Genomic DNA, 24,552 nt, shown 5'->3' on the forward strand with positions numbered 1-24,552 from the left:
CACTGAATGTGTGATAATGAATATCACCTTGACCCTTGCAAGATAAATGTCGACCTTAATTCCTGATCAGTAACACCAGAATACTCTAGCAAAGCTAACATTTTAAGTCAGATACTATTAAAAGATCTTAAAAGATACATATAATTTCGCCAGCAAAGGCATAGTTAGTAACTCTTATTTAAATAGAATTTTAAAATACATATTTAATACATATTTCGCCAGCAAAGGCATCGTTAGTATATCTTATTTAAATGGAATTTTAAATGTGTATATTTAATATGTATTAAGATATTTAAACAGTGTCCGACCTGAATTGCTAGCTTTGCTAAGGGTATTCTGCTGTTAAACGTAAAAATATATTATTATCCATTGCTTTTTTTCCTGATCTTCTACTTGCAACTTTTGATCGCTCTTGCGCCCCCAGGTGTTGGGTATCGTGGTCGGAGTGCTCCTCCAGGATCACGAGACGCGCCAGACGGACTTCCACCAGATGCCCTACCACCGCATCTTCGTCATCCTCTTCTACGAGCTCAACGCTCCCGAACATGTGCTAGAGTCCATTAACTTCCAAACACTGACCGCCTTTACGTGAGTTGACCTTTCGTCTTTCTGGGAAAGGGATAGTTGCGTTTAATTGCAAGGAAATACTCGCATAAACTTGTTATGAAGGCTATGGGCTTTTTTTTTAAAAGAAAATTGTATGATATTTATGCCTATTTTTTACAGTTCAAATAATTAGGTGTTAACTGTTGAGAAAGGGATTTGATAGGCCAGTGCGATTTTACAACTTTTGGTATAAAGTAAAGTTTAATTTAAACAAAAAACCTATTGCATAGGGCATAACTTTTTCCATTTTTATTGCACATCTTTCCCATTTTCCCTAAATAGTGCCAAGTTTTAAAGTGGATAATTTATCACGGTAATCCAACTTGGCCTTTGGAATACCAAGCCATGTTGATGATTTCAATATATCACTTCAAATTGCCACGTTTTTTTATTTTTAAAATTAAAACTGGACCAGAGAAAGCATATCGTTTTGCATTTCTGTATCTTGTGAATTGTAAATATTGTAAAGCTATTTTTTCAAACGTAATAACAAGGTCATTTACTCAAAAAGTGAAGTCTAGTCGTTTTTACTAAATATATACACTTGAGCTTTACTAAATATATACACTTGAGTCCAGACGTTGAAAAAGAGCAACTGAAATAAAATAATGAGGTCAAGGCAGCATTACCGGGAAAAGGTTGATATTTTTATACCAACAGCCGAGATTGATGCGAAATCAAAACAAATCTCGTACCAAAACGACAAAGTCCTTTGTATTTTTCCCATCAGCAACACGTATCACATCCTGCGACCGAGCAAAGCTCCAGGTTTCGTATTCGCTTGGCTCGAAGTGGTTTCCTACCGAGCCTTCATATCGAGGATGCTCCTTCACACGCCACAACAAAAGGTATACGCACCTTCGCAAGTATTCTTTGACTGTTTCACACCTTAACGTTAATTTTAGTTCTTAGGTTTACGTTCCAAGAGTTAATACTTTTTTTATTCAGTGGCAAACGCAAAGGATTGTTTAGGGATTAGGCAATTTTTTAAGAAAAATAAGCTTTCAGGTTTTTCTTGACTTGATTTAGCATATTTGATTAACTCAATTACCCTTGTAAGGCAACTTCACCTATTCCTACTGTTACGAGCTTGTCAAAACAAGAATATTTACAACTTTCTTTTAAAAGTAAACATACTTTAAATTACATGTATTTCATATCCTGTTTTTTTAGTCTTTCGAGACATTTTATGTTTTCTCCTGTCAAAAATAATTTCCCACCCATGATCTATACTTTGATAATAAACTTTATACGTCAATGCTGGCTTATCATGATTGAATGCCTAGGTTCTTGTGCGAAACGTCAATAATGTTAGGTATGAAGGGTTATGTGCTTTGTTCAATAATATTTGAAAACCTAATATTTAATATTTACTTTGAACTCACGATAAGTTAAGATGTGCGTATGTATGGGACTCCGCTGCTATTTTATACGTCATTACCAGCCTCTTTTAATTTATTAGGACCAAGGTTTGTGTGCGAAGTGTCAATAAAATGTATTATTCGGTCGTAAGCGTTATGTGCTTTATAACAAAACGATTTGGACAGATCAAATATTTAGTTTGAACACCTAATTGGTATGGCTTTCATACTTTGACGCTTTTACTTTTTATGCAGTCTATCATGCTATGATGTCTTTATTTATTTACGAAAGATTAAGTCAATATATATTTTAAAGTGGCCTTCATATCACTGATGATGGCATGAGCATTTGCCGAAACGTTTGAACAATAAAGCATGTCGCTTTTAACGTCTATTTGGGCCGCTATTTTCACCATTAAACTTATGAAAAGATCTGTATATAGTGTTCCAAATATATATTTTATTCTGTAGAAAGTATGATATGATCCAGATCCACTAAGAATGACTCGAATGCTTAGTCTGTAATTTGAACTCCGAGAGTTATAGATAACAGTCCTTTCAATATATCCTAGGTTTATGTACAATTGTACATGAAATAAAAAAATGTATTTTGCGCTTAATATTTTGCGCAAAAATCCATCAATATACCATGTAATAACGTTATGCGCTTCCAGTATTACTGGAACACTTAATGTATAAGTAGTATTTTCAAATCTGATGTTGAAATTGAATCAAGAGTACGGTCAAAATGATACCTACTTCCGCATGGGCTTTGATGCTTACTACGTCTTACTACAACCCAGCTAATGTATAATTTCTTAACTTCGCGAATGTATTTCTCCAGGGTTGGCCGATGTACGCCCAGCTCTTGATCGATTTGTTCAAGTTCCTCGCTCCGTTCCTGAGGAACGTCGAACTCACCAAGTCGATCACCATCCTGTACCGGGTGAGTTGTGACAGTAGCTTGTAATACTGTGAAACACTCGATTCAATAAATTGATTTTTTATACGGCAGATTAGGATGCTTTATCCTTTGGTTACCTATCTAATCGTCAGTTAACATTTTTTTCATTCATTAGAACGCTATTGCTGAACATCGTTCTGTTCAATATTTTAAACTTTGAAAGAGGCATAAGTCACTTATCAAAACGAGGTCAGGTTTTATCGTTTATTTGCATGTGGGTTTTCAACAATGTTACTTCTGAAGACAAAGCAGCGCACTGTCTTGGATATTCAATATGACATGCGGCTGGCTCTTTCCACCACTAAACAACGGCGTAAAAAAGCTTTGGAACCCCTGCTATAAACTATTACGATATACGCAAACTAACTAAACCAACGCCTGAATGTAAATCGTTAACATTATCATTCCGTATTATCTGCATTTACATCTTTAATCCTCCTCTCCAGGGAACCCTCCGGCTTCTCCTGGTCCTCCTGCACGACTTCCCCGAGTTCCTGTGCGACTACCACTACGGATTCTGTGACGTCATACCCGGAAACTGCATCCAGCTGCGGAACCTGATCCTGAGCGCATTCCCACGCAACATGCGACTGCCCGACCCCTTCACGCCTAACTTAAAGGTAAGAGGAAAATCGAACCATTTTTATTGCACTTAACCGAAGTTACCTAAGATATACCGTGTTTATTCGTGAAAGTATTCATCGGTATTTTTTTTTAATTATAACATCATTTTTTTTCGCACATCCAAATGCTTTTAGTTGATATTTTTCTCATTAACATTGCTATTTTACCAGTTGTTGTCTTATTTTATGTCTTCTGTAAAGGAAGCCAAGCTCAACTCAACACATTAGTATAAAAAAAATAACAGTTAAACTATTAAAATTTGTGAAATCAGTCGATTTAGAGCAGTGTTTAGAATAGCAGTAGGCCTTCACTCAAAACTATGCGAAGTTTAAAAAAAACGGTTTTCTGTACAAAAATGATAAAAAAAAAATTCCGCTCATTTCCTTACTAATATAAGTGATTGCTGTAGCGATTTAATACTTTTTTCATAACTTGGTTACATCCAAAATTATTTGTTGAATTGACTCTCAGTTCTTATATTGTCCCTAAAATTATCAAAAAGTGTTACCTCAATGTCACACTAACTGATGCTGATACAATTACGTATGGAAACGTCTCTATCAAGATGATGTCGATTTTCCCGACCTTCCGCTCACCTCAATATATATTCTTCACTTGATCTCTATTTATAGTCCTGTAATTTTTTTTAGAGACAATGCTTCTACGTTGCTTTGTTTAATCTTACGTTCACGGATTGCGAAAAATTTCCACAATGTTTTTTATCATAATTAAATTTAATATTTTAAAATCAGTGACTTTCTTCTCTGATTGCTTTACACCTGTCAGATTTGCTTTGCACCAGTGGTCGCTAAACTTTTTTCTCGCGGCCCAGAATACTCTTACAGGAGCCTTCGGTGGTCTACGTAAAATAACTACGACAAAGGGACTGATCCAGGATTTTTTTGGGGGGAGCGTGGACATAAACATTTTAAAATACTACACTCAGTATTAACAAATATATATTACTTTTGCTACTTCCAGGTTGACAAGTTGCAGGAGATTAACGTGGCCCCTCGCATCCTCACAAACTTCGTGTCTGTGATGCCTGGAGGTTTCCAGAAGGATCTGGATAGCTATCTCAAGACCAGAGCGCCTGTCACGTTCTTGTCCGATCTCAGGTCAAACCTGCAGGTAAGAACGATGATATCGTTATTTAGTTTAAAAGGCGACAATTGTGAACCATTGCTGTAAGGAATATGATCAATCAAAATGTTTAAGTCGTATATTAACCACAAAGAGATATAAAGCTTTCAGGTAAGACTCGAAAGTTCAAGATTCAGTTTATTTTGTGCACCTTGTAAACATAGAAAGCAAAGAGCACAAAAATAAAACAAGGACAGCAAAAGGACCTTATGGTCATTGAGTGGAGCTACCCATGTAAGCATGATGGGTATCGTTGTTTAGTTTCTGCCATAGCTGACCACTATGAATGCAGTTAGTGCGATTAGTCGATGAATGATACAAGGTTCTGAATTGTGTGGTCGCTTTCGTTGGCGACCATGCTCCATTTGGATGACCACTTTTTTGTTATTTTTATAACTCTTGGCTGTTTCGTGCCTTCCTTTTTTAGAAAAAAAACTTTTCTTTTTTCAAAATTTTTTTTCAAAGATTTTCATTTTTCAGTACATAACTTTCCAGTACACTCGTGTGTTACTTTGTTCTGTCCCTTCTAACTGGGATCTCTGTAGCATTACGCTTTTTTTTTCGGCGCGCAGATCAGCAACGATTCTGGTGTGAAGTACAACGTGCCGCTGGTTAACTCAGTAGTGATGTACGTCGGTACCCAGGCCATCACCTTCATCCACAGCAAGGGCGGCACCCCTTCGATGGCAACCATCACCCACTCCTCACACATGGACATCTTCCAGAACCTAGCCGTCGATCTCGACACCGAAGGTAGGTCGTCGCTGTTGTTTTGTGACGTCATTGTGTGCAGCAAATATCGCTTTGTTTCACTCAATATTCTTATGCGCGGGATCTTTTCGGCGTAGGCACCTTTTTTTGCTCGAACCACAGCTGAGTCGGACAGACCGGCAAGAAATGCGTATCGCGCGTCACCCAATTACATGAAAATAAACCACAGCGCACTTTGTTTTCCAGGTCGCTACTTGTTCCTGAACGCTATCGCCAACCAGCTGCGCTACCCGAACAGCCACACGCACTACTTCAGCTGCACGCTGCTCTACCTGTTCGCCGAAACCAACCAGGAATCGATTCAGGAGCAAATCACAAGGTAATAGAGGCGCGGAAGTCGATACTAATATGCCAAACTTTACTTTATGGCAAGTCCGTTGGTTCGTGTTGTACTACAATTATTATGAGCAAGTACGGCCGATTCGATTTTTATGGCATAATTGCTGTGACGAAATCAAAACGTTTGAATTCGATTTTTTCAGGGTTTTTTTAGCCAAAAGACCAAAAGCCAAGTTACTCTCAATTGTTATTTAGTATTTTCGATAAATTCCTATTCCCTTTTCAAGATAGAAACGTTGCTTTGGTCGCAAATTATTGCTGAAATTCCTGAATATCAGAACGTGCAAATGCAATGTTTTTAGGTTTTTAAGCCAAATATGCTTAAACGGCAAAAGTCTTTAAAAAAATACTCTCGATTGCTTAATAACTATTTACTAATAAATTCCTTTTTAAACAGTAAAAACGTTGCTCGCAAAACCAAGAATTAAATGCAAAAAATATTGGTATCGCTTCATCCCCGATGCCACCCTATATCGAATAAATACGATAACACCTCGAGATATTTTATTCTATACTCGCTTCACCAGCACAGCTATAAAAAAAACGAGTTCAACTATTACATTATACGTTTTTTGTTTTATTAAACGTCTTTAAGATTCATTTGTTTTGAAGCAAGAATATTTTATTTTATTGTCTGCGAGATATATCTTCAATGCGAAAGCGTTCCAAGTTGTTTTTAATATTTGCGCTCTCGCAATAAAGTTACTTTTGTCCGAGTAACAGCATCAAATACATAATTGTGATTTGTCAGTGTGCTGTTATGGTTACTTATAAAACGTCCAAAGGTCCGGCTCCTTTAATTACATTATACTTTTTGACGATTTACCTATTTTTTGACCTGCTTTTGACGCTTTACCTATTTCATTTAACGTTCTCAAAATTCGTCTGATTTAATGATATTTTGCCAAAGCCTTCAAGCTGTTTTTAAAATTGCGCCCTCGAAATTTTGTCAGAGTTACAGCTCGAAAAACCTAATTGTGATTTTCAGGGTGTTGTTGGAGCGACTGATCGTGAACCGACCCCACCCCTGGGGCCTTCTCATCACCTTCATCGAGCTCATCAAGAACCCCAACTTCAAGTTCTGGAACCACGAGTTCGTCCAGTGCGCGCCGGAGATCTCAAAGTAAGTTTTGAACAGGAGTTCTTGATATTTATAGCTAGGTAATTTTGAACCGGTCTATATAAATTGGCAAGTATCTCTTTTTGCTACATCTCGCTCAAGAAACGTTTATCATAGAGTAACTCGCCAACTAATAGGTTACGACACCATTTATTAAAATATTTCATCAAAATATTTTTTATTTATTTACCAATGTCTACGATGTACCCATTGAACTTTATGGTTTTTAATATACACTAATGCTCATACACCATTTTTCGACTAAATTGTTACTGAAAATTTATCCTCAAAATATCGGTATTTAATGTATTTGTCACACGGACGTAATTTGCACAATAGCTTTAAACGGCCGCCTTTAAAACAGCGTATATTTTACAATTCGCAAGTGACCAACGTAAAAAACTAGTTCAATATGTGTTGTGGTGGTTGGCCCACAAGTCGGTTAATTGCCTAACACCAGTTGCGATAACCTACAACTGTTAAACCTCGCGGAAAAATGTATAGCATCAAAAATCAAACAACGGTCAGGTTTCAAGACACTCGAGTGTCATCCAATGCAAACTGTCCTACTTGCATCTATTTGCCGCAATTACAAGCCAAACGCCAATATAATTGCTTTGGCCTCTTGCAGGCTCTTCGACTCGGTGGCCCGAAGCTGCATGGGCAAGCAGTTCAACAACAACAGCCAGCAGGGCGCAGTAGAGAGCACCGCCACGTCGAGTGCCACCAGCCAAGCCACTGTGGTCCAGACCTCCTAGTAGCTGGACACCGCCGCTCAAACCAGGCCCGCTGCCAAAACCGTCGTCGTACGCTACCCGTCGATTCCGTCGGGTCCCATTCCCGCAAAACCGTTACTCTTAATTATTATTCTTTTTTTTTTCTTTGTGTGCTTGTTCTGGCTGCTGTCGCTGTTACGCGGCATGTTTTTTTTGCTTGATGTATATACCCTGTCCTCCCGTCACCCTATGTGTCGCGTAGCTGGCGTTTCGCCATTGCTTTCTGCTTTTCTTGTCGGTGTTCTTTTTTTGTGTAGACGACCAACCTTGTAAATACAAATAGGAAAGGAGGAAATATTGTAGTGATGTGATGCCAGCTGTCGCCGTTCTACTTTAAAGAGACGTGACAAGCCGAAACTATTACGAACCCTTACAACCGTTAGTTTCAGCCCGACACGATACGTTATCTGTTGCATTGTAACATTGACAGCGCATTCAAACCTCGACAAATCGGTATTCTGCAAAACACGATTGGCAAACAAAAACATAAATATTACCTCTAGATCATGTGAAAATAGAGCTAGATTAACAATCTAAAGATTAATCGGTCGAGAAAAGCGAACATACTAAAGGTAGTTATTTATTTTCACCAAGGCTCAGTCCGGCAATTCGATAGTAACATACTCACACCCTTACTGTAATGTGATTGATTTACGTTGGAATTCTCAATGTAAAATGTTGGATTTCACCTTCTCCGAAACATCGATATGTTGATTCTGAAACGGTGTTGTTTCTCTCCAGGTTCACTAACACGAAAACAGACTTTCCATGTACGTCAGTGAATTAACCGCTAATAAACATAACACGTTAATGTCACGTGCACTTGTCACTGTACGTGCACTTGGCAAAGCACTTTAGTCGAGGAAAGCACCTTAGTTCAAGCATAAACCATCTCCCCGAAACTTTAGTGCCAAAATTTAACACAAAAAATTCCAGTGTTATTATGTGCGCCGGAGGGGTCAATTTCGTTTCAAGTTGAAGTATGTCCAGGATTTTAAAGAAAAAGAGACAGTCCTTTGCAATTTATTGACTCATATTTAGCGCCAGGAAGTTATTGGATCATCTACATTTATGTTAGGGGTATATTACGTCTTTAAGGATCATAAAATTGGCGAGAAAGTATAATAAGGTTTAATGCGATACCTAAAGCTTAAACTATAACGTCTACGCTTAAGGCAATGTCGTGTTCGGAAATATTACGATGGTAATAAACAGGACTGCGCGAATACAGATCGAATGGCTGACAAAAACCAAACGGATCGGAGGACTGATGCTAAATTGTGTTACGAAAACTAGTCCAATACTATTGGTGCTAAACTGAAATATAGGAAAGTCAGCCATATGGTTGTGAGGTTATCAATTTTGCTTGTTATACCTTTGTAGTGACGGTTTATGATTCTGTATCGGACGACCGTACTTTCTGCTTAAAATCTTGGCTATCGGTATCACAATAACATAATTATGAAATATTCCACCCATTCTTCGTTCAGTTGATTATTATGATTAAAATTGGCGGCAAACTGCTCCTAGTCGCCCGAACTATATTCATTTTTGCTTTAAACATCGCGCGAAGCTCACTTCGGTTTTCATGCAACGTCGCCTTTGTGTAATTTTGCTAACATCAGGGAAAACAATTCTGCGAACTGTTAAAGAGAATTCTGCCATTTTAACAGTCGAGTTTATCTTACCTAACAAGCAGTACGAATGCACTCGTAAAAAGGTGAGCAATCACAGTATGTGCTTGCTGTGTGTCATTTATTAGGGATGTGAAATTTCGACAGATATCAGACTCAACAGAGTAAGAAATATTGCACGATTGCGACAACTATCCGAGTATCCGGGTAATGTAGACCTAATGTCATTTTTGATATGTCTAGCACATTCTTTCCTAATAAGGTGAATGCCTAGGGTGAACCAACTAAAAGGAGTGAATAAGGGTGAACCGTCAGAAATGGATGATAGCTAGCGAGCAGGGCAGATATTCCGGGTGTTCAACTTGTTTTAGTGTATATATATATATATATATATATATATATATTATTCAAGATAGTTTTATCATATCATAAGACAAGGGTGTATAAAATCTGGAGATAGATGGTAGGTGTGAACAAGAAGCACTGGTCTAGCACATAGTATTTCATTTTAAAATTTTCGGGCGGTTTAACTGAAATGAAGTCCTCCAATCGCATGCGAACAACATAAAAACTGAGCTGTGGTACTACCAGTAATTGACAAGGTTGCGTTAAGTCCGTATATTTTACAACGTTACATGAACGTTTGCGCCGCCGTAAATAGAAAAGTATTCCATTTTAAAATTTTCTGGCGGGTTAACTGAAATGAAGTTCACTTCGCATGCGAACCTCATAAAAAGGGACTGCTGTGCTACCAGTAATTGGCAAGGTTGCGTTAAAGCCGTATATTTACAACGTTACATGAACGTTAGTGCTGCCATAAATAGAAAAGTGCCAACTTCGAACGTAATGTCGCTCACACAACGGTTAAATCCGTCCCTATGTGACCCTGCCAGAAGGCAGAGCGTCGGCCTAATCCAATATTATTGCTATTTCGTGGTCGTTGTGGCGCCTATTAAATAGGGGGAACTCCCAACCATCGCAGTTTTTTTCGCTCTTTAATTCCCACTAACCACTGTTGAAGCTCACCAGCCACTGATAGTAAACAAAGCTATTTATGGGTTGCGGATTTTAAAACAGAATATGTTTTGGGGTTTATTTTTAAATCGTGCAGTAGATTGGATATAGGTAAAAATGCACTCACCAATGCCTGCGTGTTGTCAAAAAAGCAATACTTTTCTCTGAAAACAAAACTTTCAAAGACATCTGAAGATATTTCATTTCATTTAAAGTAGATAAATTTCTTGGGGGTGCAGTATGAGGCTTCGACAATGCAGTGTCCAACTTCTTGTATAAAAATTAATAAGCAGCCTTAATCAATTTGTATATGTTCGGTTTATTTTGCGTCCCCCACTTCCATTAGATCCAGTGTTATTTTATTCCCTTGATAAACACGAAACCGTTATGTGTTGGCAACCCAGTGTAAATCAAATTTTAGTAAGAAACCGATATTTCCTTGTATGTATGCGTTGCCCGTGACAAAAGGACGCTCAGTTCTCCTGTGATCCATATGCGAAAACAACAAGCTTATCGCTTATAAAGCGACGTTTAAGCATCACCTGGCTGTGACCAAACATTGACTGTTTGCTAGCAGCAAACCATAAAGAACCCTCACGAACCAACCGCCCTAATAAGAAATATAGTTAGTGCGAAATGGCCTCAATTTTGATAAGCGATCACTGAGTATAACCAGGTGAGTTAGCTGCCGTGACTGGCAGTGACATAGGTATCCAAATCCTAGTGTGCTCGCGTTCGTCCGAGCAGAACTAGCTTGGATTGATCACATGCGTTGTTATGTGTACCCATAAATCCTAAAGCAACGTACGGCTCTGTTCGGGAACTACGCAGCACCGTATCTGCCAACTAATTGACTGCGATTAAATTTATCGGTAAAACTTCGAAATCACTTTAAACAAAGTATTTCGCCATTTGTGCAGGACAAGGTAGTTTAAGTTGGCCCACACAATGTGCCTTAGAACATTGGCTTACGGTGCCTTATGCTTAAGTTTTCTCTTTACACTTAGGTATGTTGCTGTTGACCTATATTTCGCGTCGCCTGACGCGTTGTTTTCGAAAACGTAAATACTCCGCGACGCCGCAGCCAGGTCCCTTGGGTTTAACTTGATTGAAATCTTTAATCTAATATCACCTAAGTTCAAGACAAATCATAACCGCGTGTATGATTGACTAATGAACACTCCCTTCAAGAAAATATTGTATTATGTGGGTCTGTCAGCCAGCGTTGGTTCAATAGTTTACTTTTATAATAGTTTGTTTACCTTTTCTGAGATTAAATATAGATGAAGTAGACGAAAGAATTGTGATGCGGTAGAAAGTAAAAACTTCGTTTCAAAGTTTAAAAATTAACATTAATAAAAATAAAGTATACATGCGTTGAGTCTGAACCAATTGAGCGCTTTTTGTTGTGACTATGTTTTATATTCGGACCGGTTTGTCTGACCCAGCTTCCTTCTTATAACAACGTGGGGTTAGGATTTCAAACAGAAAGAGATAATTGCCTATATAAATGTTTTGTTTTATCCTATACGTCAGATGTAGCCAACTTACGTTTGATTGCGATCGACTGAAATATCGCGAGCGACTGTTTCGGTAAAAAAGTCACAAGAACACTTATTAAACATTTTGAGCGTTAATTGCATTCCAAGCCAGCGATGAAGTTAAACTTGTTACGTCAAAGAACGCTTTATTAGGCTTGTCCAGACAACAGTTGGTGGTCATTTTAGTAATCCGCTTGTAAGCGACAGCTACTGTAATGACGTAACACATATTCGACAAGGTGAATTGTGGCGATCGACCTGTTGGTTACCGTTCTTCTGCTTACCAATAATCTACTCATGGGCTCCAAATCTCCCGATATGCTATGTGTTCTCACGCGCGACGAAGCGAAACGGAAGTTTGATCAACATTTTGTCGCCGTCAGGTCAGAAAGACACACCCGGCCCGGAGCCCCGCTCGGCGCTCGGCGCTCGCCCAACGCGCCAATTAGGATATCCCGTTCCACCTGAGCCCAAAACATTTGAGGATTAGAGACGGGTTGTTGGTGTAGAGCAGTGCTTCGCGGCCGGGGAACGGTAAGCAACGAAATGATGCTGGTATAGTGTAGCATTATGAACTCGTTTTGTTGAGAGTTGAGAGTGAACTTTGGAAATGTGCTTTTTCTTTTATCGAGGGCTTTGCAAGAGTATAGGTTGAGTTTATATGAGAACTGATCGGTATGTTTTGACTGTGTGCTTTGCTTGTCCTATTGTAATCGGGTGAAAACCACATTTTTTACACATGGAAAACAAACGTCAAACGTGACCATTTCATCCTTAACTTATTTTAAAATGCCACAAAGGTTTGACAATTTTTGACAGAAGACATTGTAGAAGGGCAAATCTAAAGGTGTTTTTTTGAATAGTGAAAGATGTCCGATCATGTCGGATCGGGGCAAAAACCGGTACCAAGTGGAGGTAACGGTACTTACCCGATACTAAGGTGCGATACCAAGTTAATATAGCAAAATAGCAACCCAACGGTTTGATTTGTTTTTACTTTAAAGGTAAATTTGTCAAAACATATAGTAGGTTAATAAATCAGGATAACTAGGCTTAAGCAAATTTTGGCGTAATACATATATATTTGACGGTTCAAAATTGCTTGTTTGGGCAGAGTGACGACGTCATTATTTGGATCGGATCGCAATATTTTGCGTCTGAAATATCGAGTATCGGAATCGCATTAAAATGTTAATATCGGGCATCCCTAGATAGTTATAACTGATTGAGGTGCGTTAGGCGTGTTGGGCAATGAAACATTTTATTTACACCTTCGAACAGAATATAGTTAGTATCAATTTGGATACATGCGTATGGGTCATTGTTTAAACTTGATGGCCCGTGTTAAAACTGAAACGATTGTCGAGGATTGTAACAACAATAGCTGAATCGGACCTTATATTTTAAATGACTTATAAATGTACAAACGTAAGTTTTTTTTATGATATCATCGCAGCACCTGCAAAGTTCTCGGCAAAAAGTCCGAGCGAGCCACCGCCGTCATTAGCGCGATGACCTGTGCTCTTTTCTGCGAAAACGTCAGCGCTTCGTTGATGACGTATAGGCTGATCGTAATCGAAGCCACTCGCGACCTCGCCGCGTTTGTCCGTCCAGATGGACACTAGTGACGTTTAAATGGCCGCTGATCGTGGGTTATTTGAGGTCGAAGGCAGCTAGGCAAACTGCTGCGCTGTGGCAGCTAAGACGAGGTAAAATGAATGGTTGCTGGCTCCGTTTGGTTGCCTCGGATATAAGCTTAGCGCTTTTGTTTTAGTTAACAGGGTTTAAAATGTGGAAAAATGGATTAATCTATATAATAAATCCAAGTACTGAACTCCCAAAATACGATTTTATTGAACCGACTTAACTGTAAATTATGAGGCTTTCTTAGATTCAACATGTAAAAACCCTAAAGCCTCATAAAACACGTTAAAAATTATACCCGCTACCTATTTAAATCTTGAGTTATAATATGATCCATTTGCAACACTATTATGTACACTGTACTACAGTGTACAGGTATTCCAAATTGTGTGTTGCAACTAAAACATTTCTAGAACCAATGACCATTTTGATTTTCAAAATTGAACCAATGACCATTTTTGATTTCAAAAAAATGGCATGATTTGGAAGATATACATGTTTATTAAACCATGTTTATATATTTGAGATTTAAAAAGCACTAATGCTACATCCTCGTTGGAAAAATGGAATACTGGTATTTTGTAGTCTTTGTGCATTTTGTAACAGCTTGGAGGTGCAACAAACACGAAGTTACAGTTTGGCTCAATTTTTTGTTAAAACTCGTTCGTTCGATTATGTTAAAAAGTGTCGTGTTTTGATATCAGGCTCGTGTATAGATATCTAGTGATGAAGTTTCATGAACTGTGTGTAAATCAAAAACTGATCCTCTGGTAAACGTTGGTAAAGAATTACGATTACCAGAGGAGCTGTTTTTATATTTATATTACTATGCCTGGTAGCAACAGTGTATATAAAAACCGTGTGTGTATGCGACAGTTCTGTATAGGTAAATGGTATACGTTTTTTTATAGGGGCTTAAGTTTGCAAGTGGCAACAGGAGCAGCGTCCGCTCAATTGAATTAAACGTTATCTTTCGCGGCCAGCACAATGTTAAATCAGGGTCACGGATCCGACAATCAGTCGTTCAACTATTTGCAATACGTGATGCCGTGTATGTATTCTATCTGGCAACGTGAGCGATTACTTCTGCGCTGAACTGACCAGAAAACAATTGATGAGTATATTTTGCAATCTAGAATTGGCTCGCTTGCATTTTGTACTTTCGGTTCGCTAAGATATTAAAGGATTTTGTAAAAGGGGTATGTGTTTACTGGTGGCTAGGAACCAATTTTATAAAGTTTTCACGTCTTGCGGGCTTAGGTTGCTTTGGCGTATAAAATTGTATAAAACGAAAAGTCTTATTGTTTTCATCAAAAGTTGTGAGGTTTCTTTTTGCAAAAAATGTAACAGGGTAACACGAATAAAGTGCAATCGGCTATTCTCTTTTTTATAAAAGATTTGTTAGCAAAAACTGAATTATTTACGAAAGGTTAAAATGGAATAAGAAAGTGGAACGACTTGATTATAGTATAGTTTGTATAGTTAGCCTGCATTTGTTGGAACGTTACGAAGTTAATGTAAAAAGAAATATATTTGAGGGAACAAATCTGTTTTTTGAGGTTCTGAACAGTCGTGCAGTGTTGTAAAGTCTTTTTGAAATGACTTAAGTCCCAGTTGAGTGATTCGTAAAATATAACTTGAGTCCAAGTCAAGTTCGATTATGAGCAATACCCCAAGTAAAAGATCATAAACGGACATATAGCAATCGAATTGTTTTATGTGCAAAAATAAGGATAAATAACCCTTTTTATAAACAAAAATCCGTAAGAAAAACTCCACTTCAACCCAGGTCATATATCCAAAAACTTAAGTCAAGTCAAGTCGTTTTACCCAAAAGACTTAATTCAAGTTATGTAATTTTTAAAACACGGACTTAAGTGCATTTAAGTCAAGTCACCGACTTGAGTTACTGCAGTGGTGATAATAAAATAAAAAAATGTAATGATCTAACAACCTCCGAACTGTATATTTTGCACAGTGAGCATATGCATCTCCTACTTAGCTGCTGTGCTTCCGTTTTTTAAGCCTATTAGCATTTTTCTGCGCGGGTCTGCGTTAATCACACAGTTCGCACAGCTCCTAATTGATCAGCGGACCTGCGCATGATCATCGCGTGAATTGCTCGACTAGCTCCTCGAGGTTTTGGGCAAAACTCATCGCGTGACGCACGTGCCACGTCACGTGACTTGAGAGGGCCCCTCTGAGTGGCTGCGGCCACGACGCCAAGTCATCTGGGTTCGAACGCGGTGGGGCCTTTGTTGTGGAAGCCGATCAATCGGAGCCGAACGCTAAACTGATTTGCAAACGCCGGCCGAAATCTCACTTGAGGCAAACATATCCAGGTGACTCACTGGCTGTTGTCGATTTGCCGATTGCCATTCATTTTATGACGCCACTGCGCGACTATATAAAGCTGCGTTATTAAGAGGGCAATATTAAAAATTAAGAAATTTTAGTTTTAACACTATCTTTTTAAAACTATGTAACATTTGTTGTTTGGGAACTGTTACCTTGATAAGCGATATTTCCGTGCTGTTATGAAACCATTCTGCTGAAAAAACAATAGATTAGGTTTTTTTGAAATCGATCCTAAACATAGAAAATGAATTGAAAATTGAATTTCATAACAGCCTTTAAGCTCTAATCTGTTTTCATTTCGGTATTTTTGACTTAGCTAAGTGTTACCCGCCACACGTGACAGACTTGCAACCCGGAATAAGTTATTGACATATCGGGGACAATATGAATGAACACAGCCCATTTTAGCTGACAAACCCTTAGTTGATTTTCATCCCACTTCAAGTTATATGGTTCGACCTTCGTTTGCCAGTCATGGCAACATTTCTTTGAAAAGCTTTTTTAATGATCTTACCATTCTAAAACAGAATTGGTCTCCATTCATTGGCATAGTACAGACTTTAGAAAACTGAAGCTTGCAAGCAGCTTGCAGCTTTTTGACATGTATTTGTGATTCTTACGTTCGACGAATATCAAAAAAATTGACAAAGAGGTGTGCCCCATATTAAAGCTATGTTTGTTAATTAAAGTGTTTCATTTTGATAAAACAGTTTTTTTCATAAAACCCCGCATTCAAGTAATTTAAGCTGTGATGTAACAATGCAGTGTAGCTGCTTCACAGAAAAAAAAAACAAGGCATAGGTTAAATCTATAGAGTAAGGTTGTGAGTTGTTAGAATCGAGCTAAAACGGAGTTGATATCCTCATTAAACCGTATTCCAGGCCAAACATTAGATTGGGTTCTTGATTTCGCGTTGTACGTCTCAGACCCACAAATGAAAAATTTTATAGCGAGAGAAAACCGCGGCGCCACTATTTGACGTTACTCTGGTTTCTCTTCATAACTCGGATAAATCTTTCGCCTTTTACTAAAGATTTCCGTGGAGAGGAGCATTACAATGAGTCTTTTATAATTTTTCTCCCCCACCATTGGTGGGGTTACTTTACTTATAATCGCTAAAACACAAGTTCGCCATAACTTTAACGGAACATTGCAACCACACCACTTTTATAAATAAAGCCTTAGCCCTGCACAAAATTCTGCATCCTGAGACCTTGTAATGTGCACCACCTTTACGTCAGCAGTCACGCATAAGTGAAACCGGTTACGTAAACAGCAACGTCATGTTACACTGGTGTGTAGAATTACTGCCGGTGCCGGTTTTAGTTACCAGGTCCGCTTTGGTAAGTAAAAACATGACACCTGGTTCCGAACAAACAGTGTCGTTGATTAGCAGGATGTCACGTAGGCTTGACATCCGCGAAAACCGAAAAAAACAACGCTAAACGTCAACAACAGAACTTGGCTTCGGTCCCCGGCTTGCGCGAGGTGAAAAACGCAATTTGCAAATCAAGGCGGTCCAGGAAAAAAGCATAAACAGGCCGCTTCCTGCCCACGGCGTCACGCTCCAGCGCGCACCAATGGAAACCGTCACGTGGCTCCGCCTCCGCGAATGACGTCGAATGCCGCGTGCTGGGAAACTTGGTAAACAAACGTAACAGTTTGCAAGGGTCTCTCGTGTTTGTGTTTGGGCGCAACGTGAGCGAATGGCGAGTGTGTCCAACGGCTCTGCTAACATCGCGTCGTTGGGCATGTGAGGGTAGGCGACAACCTAGCGCTGGGCGATATTATTTCGTGTGGAACGCTTGTGGTTTTTTAAGTCGCGGCCTTCGACGCTTGAAGTCGCGTTTTGCTGTTTGGCCATGTGGCAAACTTTGTTGGCGGACAACTTACGGCAGACAGCGGCAACGTGTTAGTCTTACTAGTGAACTTCGCGTTGTCAGGGCGTTATTTGTGCATCTATGCTGTTCAACTGATCGACGTGGCAGACTTGGAGAGTTTAAATATACTTAATTTTACGAATGCATTTTAACAATGCTGGATATATTGTCCATCCGTATATTGAAGGAATACGTGTGCCATAACGCAACGTATTTTTGGTACAGGTTAGTGGCCAACGAATATTCCAATATATCTATGTGGAAGTATTTCAAAAGTTAATTATTGAATTGTTTATTCTTAACTGGTATCCTTTTATAGCTTAGACGCAAACGCAATAACTTTGTTAAGTTACTTTTACTTGTGGAACAACCCCCCTGATTATCCTGATACTAATTGAACACTTAAATTTGCAACGATTTCCATATCTTAACACAGTTTCCTACTTATATACTTCTATATGGACTGCTTGGATTTTTTTCTATTTTGTATATTTTTAACATCCTGCCATTCATCATATTTGACAACGTTTAATGTTTAAAAGTGTTTTTAAATATTCTCAAGCGTCAATGATATGATGGCTGACAGCATACTAAATACTAGGCACATATTATATATATTACCATATTATAAATTTAGTTAACAATTTTATCTGTTTGGTGCATGATGGCTATTAACATAATTATTATTCTTTTCAAATTTTTGTTCTTTCTCGTTTAAAAATATGCATTTATATTACGTTGTGATATGGTTTGACACATGACACAGATTTGTTGACAGCAACCAGGCGGTGTTTTTGACGTAATTGATATAAAGTACTTTTTTATTGATGACATACACTGTTGCACCTTAGTCACTCAATGATTTGTCATAGCTTTTTAACCATTTATATAATATTGTAACCGAAGTTTGTTTCTATGGAATTTGTTAATACTTTTGCAAGTAATTAACGCCCAAAGACCACAAGACTCAGTGTTAATTTTTTAAATCAGTTCCAATGCCTCTTGATTGTTTCATTACTTGTTTTGTTGTAGGCCTGTCTGGATTTCATAACACTTCACACCGAGATCTTGGGTGTCCATCCCAAAATTTGGGTGTGCGGTTAAGGTTTTATACCCCTGAAGTTTGACAATCTAGCACAACTAATTTTTTTTTCTGGAATTTAGGTGTGCAAGTTACTAATTCTAGTGCGCACACATTGTTTTCCAAAATATCTCGGGTGTGCACAGAAATTGTTTTCCAAAAAATATTGGGTGTGTACCTGCCACAGAATGCAGACTGGGTTGAAGGGATACCACACTACTTGTTTGCATCCTCTTTCTGCCAACTATGATCAATTAGCCCATAGATTTTCCTGTTTCCCAAAACTCTTCCAGTTGAGTATTTCTCTCCCGAAAATAAATCAAAGCACTAATTTCAAGCACGACTCTGTGTCTTATTTTGGCCACAAATCAGAGCTTGTTTTTTGACGTTGGCACTTGGCACTTGGCATCCCTATTTCCTACCATGATTTAGCTACTTATAGTGACATATCATGATGATGTGTTTCACGTTTCCAGTGTTTTTCTTAAAGTAGCTTCACTGCAACCATCTGAAAATTGTTTTATCATGAACTTTTTAATGTCATGTTTAAAAATTTCCAGTTTTACTTTTATAATTTCTCAAACAAAGTTTTTGATTTGACAATTATTTCTTGATTAACAAAAAAAAAAATGTGATTTTAAAGGGAATGTTTTCATTTGAAATCATTTAAAAAGTGAAGTGTGATAGCAGATGTGAAAAAAACACACTCTTTATTGGCAATTACTTAGATCGCAGTGGCAGAAAGTGCTGACTGTCGTGTTTCTCCAGGTTTGTTTTGATTTAATGGCTGTAAATAATTCAAAACACTTTTCACTACCATCCATCTTTGTACCCTAATTCCGACCAAACTTGTTGTAACTGCAGGATGCCTTCGTGCTTGCCTTCTCTCTGTTTCGATTAGGATTTATCCTGACAAATAGCTTTAGGCTTTCCCAATTTTGTTTGGCTTGTTTAAAGAAGGCCAAGTTCTGGTGAATATATTAAAATAAATCGCAGAAGTTTCATGTAATGTTAATTTTAAAACTAAAATCTTCCATTTGTCTTCATTTTTCAAATATTGTGGTTATACTAGTTTCAAATAGCGTGTCTATGTATCTATTATATACATATATATATTTTTGCTTTTTCATGCTAAATTATACTATTTTTCAAATTCCTTTTGATGCTTAATTTCATTGCACCCCAAGCAAACATCTACCTATATAAGATTAAGATAGGTTTTGAGAAATACATCTGGCCCTTCAAAAAAGTGTTTGCTTACACTTGTCAGTCTGATAAACAAGGTGAATGCCATGTTGGTGGATGATTAATGTTTCATAAAGATGTTGTTTAGAGTTGAGTTCTCAATCAATTTTAAAGCGTAATTAATTTCCGAAAAATTGCTGGATGAGCTTGACATATAAATAACAACAGACATTATTTTTAGTTTAAATTATTGCATTTGAAAGTGTTCTAGTAAACTGATTTATTTTTAGGTTAATATAAAATTTGTGATAACGAGCATGAAGCAGTAAATCCTGAAGATTTTTCCTGCATCGGAATTTTGATTTGATTTACACCAACGGTAAGAGTTTTGACTGTTTTAAACTTCCTGTCAACTGGTTCAATGTACTAGCTTAACAAACAACTTAATGTAAATTAAAAAAAAATAATAATTTACAGAATTTAAAACAATTTTAGTAAAGATTAGTGTTCCATGCATTTCATGTAATGCATAGATATATTTAAGATAAGGGGTTAAATACCTTTTGCAATTTAATTCAAAGGAGTTCTATTGCTATAGGTTAAGGCAAACTATTTTTTTTTGGCACCGCTGCAAAATTGTGGGTCTGATTCATTGTTTTAATGATTCATTTTCTCTGGCCGAGCTGTCTTTTAATAGCAAGTGGAAGTATGTCGCTGTCATTCAGTCATGACACCTAATAGTTTGTTCAACATATCAAAAAATAAATAAATAACCTATTTGCATTTTATTGTTTTTGAATAGTTAGTATAAAAAGCGCATTAATAAATTCAACTATTATGGGGGATTTGCAAAAATATATACTGCTTTATTTTAATCTGGCCCAATTGTGACAAAATTTTGTGTTATGTAACAAAACACCCGGTTCGCTTTGTTGTTGTTGCAATCATCATTGTGTTGGCTTTTCCTTTCAAGGGTGATGATTAGAGATTGAAGAACTGCCGGGCAACAATAAAAGAAAAAAGAAATGTTGCATCACGGCCCAGCAATGACTGGCTTCCACAGGCAGACCAACAACAATGAAAGCCCCAACAAAAGAAAGCCGCCAATAAGTAGCAGTAGCAATACTCCCGTGGTCTCAATACCCATCCCAAACCAGGTATTGCAGTGTTTTGAGTTTAAATTGGTTTGAATATTATATAGCACTGCATTTTATGAATGACATTATCTCAGATTTGCTGATATGTGTATAGCTGGTAGGTAGTTAGCAGTTCCAGCAACATTATAAACAGATTAGATACATATAAGCTCATATATTTATCCTAAGTTGACAATTTAATGTGTTTTTCAGCTTCTCAATAGAATAAGTAGTGTAGCAAGTATGTTACTGTGGGTAGTATCTCTGTGTTGAATTGTTATTTTTGTTGAAAGGCTTCAAAGCACCGACATCAGTCGACTAATGATTCCAGTAGCTCTGGCGACTCTATTTCAATGCCAGACGGAAAAGCTGTGGAGGCTGAGCATTCCCCCATAACTGGTGGGTTATTTAAATTCCAACTTTTATCTGACACAAGTACTAATAAAACTAATGATCATTGATTGCAAAATAGGTATTTTGTAAATTAAATTAATATTAATTTTTGTAAAATTTAGATATATATATACCTTTTGTAGTCATTTTACCCGTGTTTTTAGCACACTGCAAAGTCTCTAGGTTTTTTTTTTGCTTTTTGCAAATGTTTTCCTGGGTGCAGCTGTTCGTGTTTTTAACTTTCAAATAGTGCACTTTTATCCTTGATTGACACATGCCCCCACAGCTAACAAAACAACAAAAGCTCAATGGAAAATTTTTAATACTGGAGTCAACCTGCATTGACGTCAGTGCCACTATGTGTGCTGGCTACATAGGTCCCTGTGTGTGTTTGTAAATGTGTGAGTCAAGTGGTCCCCATTGATTTTCCAGTCCATATTGAAGCACTTTTCTGTGGCGACAAGCTTCATTGATGTTGCCAGTTTGATTTTGTGCCAAGTCCTCTTTTGTGCTGGTATTTGACAGAAGAGTGGCATCAATGGGTCTGGGCTTTATAGTGATGATGAAAGTGACCATCACTATCTTAATGTAGTAACTAGTGGTTGTGACAGTTTTTATAATTCTTGTTAATATTCCACTTGTTTAGGGTTTAAATAGTTGTTAACATTACAAAACAACACATTTTGTTTTTCAACATTTTAATGTTTTGTATTTTACAAACTCTGTATTTTGTTTTTCTTCAATTAGAAAAGAAATACCAATCAAGCTATAACTGGATATTTCCATACATAAACTTACCATTTTGCAATTACACAATTTGCTTTTAGAAATGTTTCTTTGCATGCCGTGTTTTGCAATCCACTATAATCTGTTCAAGTGTTTAACTTGGATTTACATGCAAACAGACTTGTATCGAGCAAATCAATATAAGTAATGTGTTTTTGCTTTCCTTTTAGCATTTTCACGTTCGGCCAGCAATCAGAACAGTGGCACACCACTGAATGTGTACAGCATGTCGCCGCGAAGCACATCGGTTATGTTCCAATACTACAGTACACCACGGGGCTACTATCAACACAAGCCCATTTCCAGGTTAGGCAGCAATCATTGTGGTTGTGCAAGGTATTTGTTGTCGTGCAATCTGGCCTGGTTTGCACTTGACTGGAATTACGCATGGGGAAACCCAGTACACATTGTTTTACATTGCAAATGCTTTTAGGGATATTTGACATTGATTTATTTTATTGTACAAATATGGTGCTTGAGATTTAAGGTTTTGCTGTTTGCCAAAGAAAAAAACAGTATTTTTTAATGTTTAACTAAATATACGGTATTGTAAATCAGTTAACCTGCACTGAATTCACAAAACTCGTCATTTGAAATGAGATATGCTACCTTTGCCGACAAATATATATAAATCTTTTAACATCTATCAATAGTGTTTGACCTGAATTGCTGAATTTCCTAGACTATACTATTCTCCAACATTTTAATTAACTTATTTTTACTTTATTTTTTATTTTATGATTTTTTTAGGGCGTGTGAATAAAAGGCTGGTAAAAACTTGGGCCCAAGCTGCATTTGTCTTTTGCTTAACAAAAAATTCTTGTCAGGACCAAAAGCTCTGAACATGCCAACGCTCAAGCAAGACGTAAGCTGGTCACACGGACCATAAGTGAATGTGGACAAGTACCAATCACTAATGGATCAGATGTAGCTCTCTCCCCACCCCCTCCAAGACAAAGTGTTTTGCCAGGTATATATATATAATACTTTATCGACAAAACTAGAAGGATGCTTTTAATTTCCAATGAAAAATACTAATTTGTCCTTAATATATGGATACTTTATCTGAGTCCTAATTAAGTGTCGGTGAATCAATTTGTTTTTAAATTATGTTTACATTTTTAAAAACTGAAATTTGCTTGCTTTAGTATAATTATCAAGATAAATCTGAGTAAATGACCTGAAATAGTTTTCCACATAAGTGACAAATTTAAACATTATAATTTATCAAAGTTATAACTGCCTATGTAAACGTAATAAATGTCAGGGCTGCTACAAAGTCTTAGAATCTTGAAATGTTTTTCTTAAATGTTTGTTGTGAATTGAGAATATGGATGAAACCCTGTTTTTTAAAAATTTTACCTTTAGTTATGTGTTTAGAAATTGTCATACTCAAACTAAACTATTTGTTATTGCCATGGAATTTATGCTGTTTTGTTTTTCAATCATATTTAAAGCATATCTTATGATGTAATTTAAGGTATTTAGAAACCTATTATTTTTCTTTAAAACGTATTTAACTGTTTGGGAATTGTTTTATAATGATGTGTGGCAACCCTGCATATGTCAAAGGTAAAACTTAATATTTGTAAAATACTCTCTTCAGGTGCATTATTTCGCAATTCGTATAGTTGTCAGTTTATATGTATCAAAGTTACTTTAAAAAAAAGATTCATTCATACTGTGATTGTAAGAAACTCTTTCATAGTGTAAAACTACCAGGGTTTCTCAATTGAATAACCGTACTACCGTAGGCGGCTTTTATTTCATTGTGCTTTTCGGACAATGGAAGACTTCTTGTGCCTCACCTGTTATGAAGAGTTGGCAGGAGGCAGAAATCTATTATGTCCCTTCAATAAATTTTTGCTCCAAATAACAGTCGGGGGTCTATTATTGACCGAATTTGGGTCTCTTTGTGATTACTTTGCAGAAAGGCTATTTTTAGGAAACATGCTTTGAATCAAACATGATTTGGAGTTTTCTTGTAATGTTGTTTGAATATGTTTAAAGTACATGGATTGGAGCCTGTTATCACGCATGGGAAGTTTTGGCATTATTTATATAGTATTGAAGACATTTTGTACAACAGAATAAATTTGTAACAAATGTGTAATGGTAAATTGTGGGATTTCAGTACTGATAGGTTGAAATCAACCACTTTGAAAATGCAATAAGATTGCACACATTTGAATGATT

The 24,552-nt window shown here is 37.2% G+C and overlaps 2 protein-coding genes and 1 non-coding gene across 3 annotated transcripts in view; all 3 read left to right on the plus strand.

The window, feature by feature from the left end:
• Positions 1 to 7,748, plus strand: part of LOC146164883 (CCR4-NOT transcription complex subunit 1-like) — a 41,100-nt gene extending 33,352 nt beyond the window's left edge. The window contains exons 45-53 of the mRNA XM_083381789.1: positions 425 to 588; positions 1,337 to 1,454; positions 2,812 to 2,913; positions 3,378 to 3,551; positions 4,537 to 4,686; positions 5,271 to 5,451; positions 5,656 to 5,788; positions 6,797 to 6,931; positions 7,560 to 7,748. Coding sequence (XP_083237915.1) covers positions 425 to 588; positions 1,337 to 1,454; positions 2,812 to 2,913; positions 3,378 to 3,551; positions 4,537 to 4,686; positions 5,271 to 5,451; positions 5,656 to 5,788; positions 6,797 to 6,931; positions 7,560 to 7,686 — 1,284 coding nt within the window. The 3' untranslated portion in view covers positions 7,687 to 7,748. The remainder of the gene's footprint in view (positions 1 to 424; positions 589 to 1,336; positions 1,455 to 2,811; positions 2,914 to 3,377; positions 3,552 to 4,536; positions 4,687 to 5,270; positions 5,452 to 5,655; positions 5,789 to 6,796; positions 6,932 to 7,559) is intronic.
• A 9,128-nt stretch (positions 7,749 to 16,876) lies between these two features.
• Positions 16,877 to 16,992, plus strand: LOC146164884 (U5 spliceosomal RNA). The gene has a single exon (XR_014494623.1). It is a non-coding gene; the product is annotated as a U5 spliceosomal RNA (small nuclear RNA).
• A 3,287-nt stretch (positions 16,993 to 20,279) lies between these two features.
• The window catches only part of LOC146164885 (uncharacterized), a 31,387-nt gene continuing 27,114 nt past the window's right edge, over positions 20,280 to 24,552 (plus strand). The window contains exons 1-5 of the mRNA XM_083381356.1: positions 20,280 to 20,420; positions 21,015 to 21,198; positions 21,471 to 21,576; positions 22,527 to 22,662; positions 23,184 to 23,326. Coding sequence (XP_083237482.1) covers positions 21,067 to 21,198; positions 21,471 to 21,576; positions 22,527 to 22,662; positions 23,184 to 23,326 — 517 coding nt within the window. The 5' untranslated portion in view covers positions 20,280 to 20,420; positions 21,015 to 21,066. The remainder of the gene's footprint in view (positions 20,421 to 21,014; positions 21,199 to 21,470; positions 21,577 to 22,526; positions 22,663 to 23,183; positions 23,327 to 24,552) is intronic.

The sequence above is a fragment of the Ascidiella aspersa genome, chromosome 2 (genome assembly GCF_963924565.1).
Source record: "Ascidiella aspersa chromosome 2, kaAscAspe10.2, whole genome shotgun sequence".
NCBI lineage: Eukaryota > Metazoa > Chordata > Ascidiacea > Phlebobranchia > Ascidiidae > Ascidiella > Ascidiella aspersa.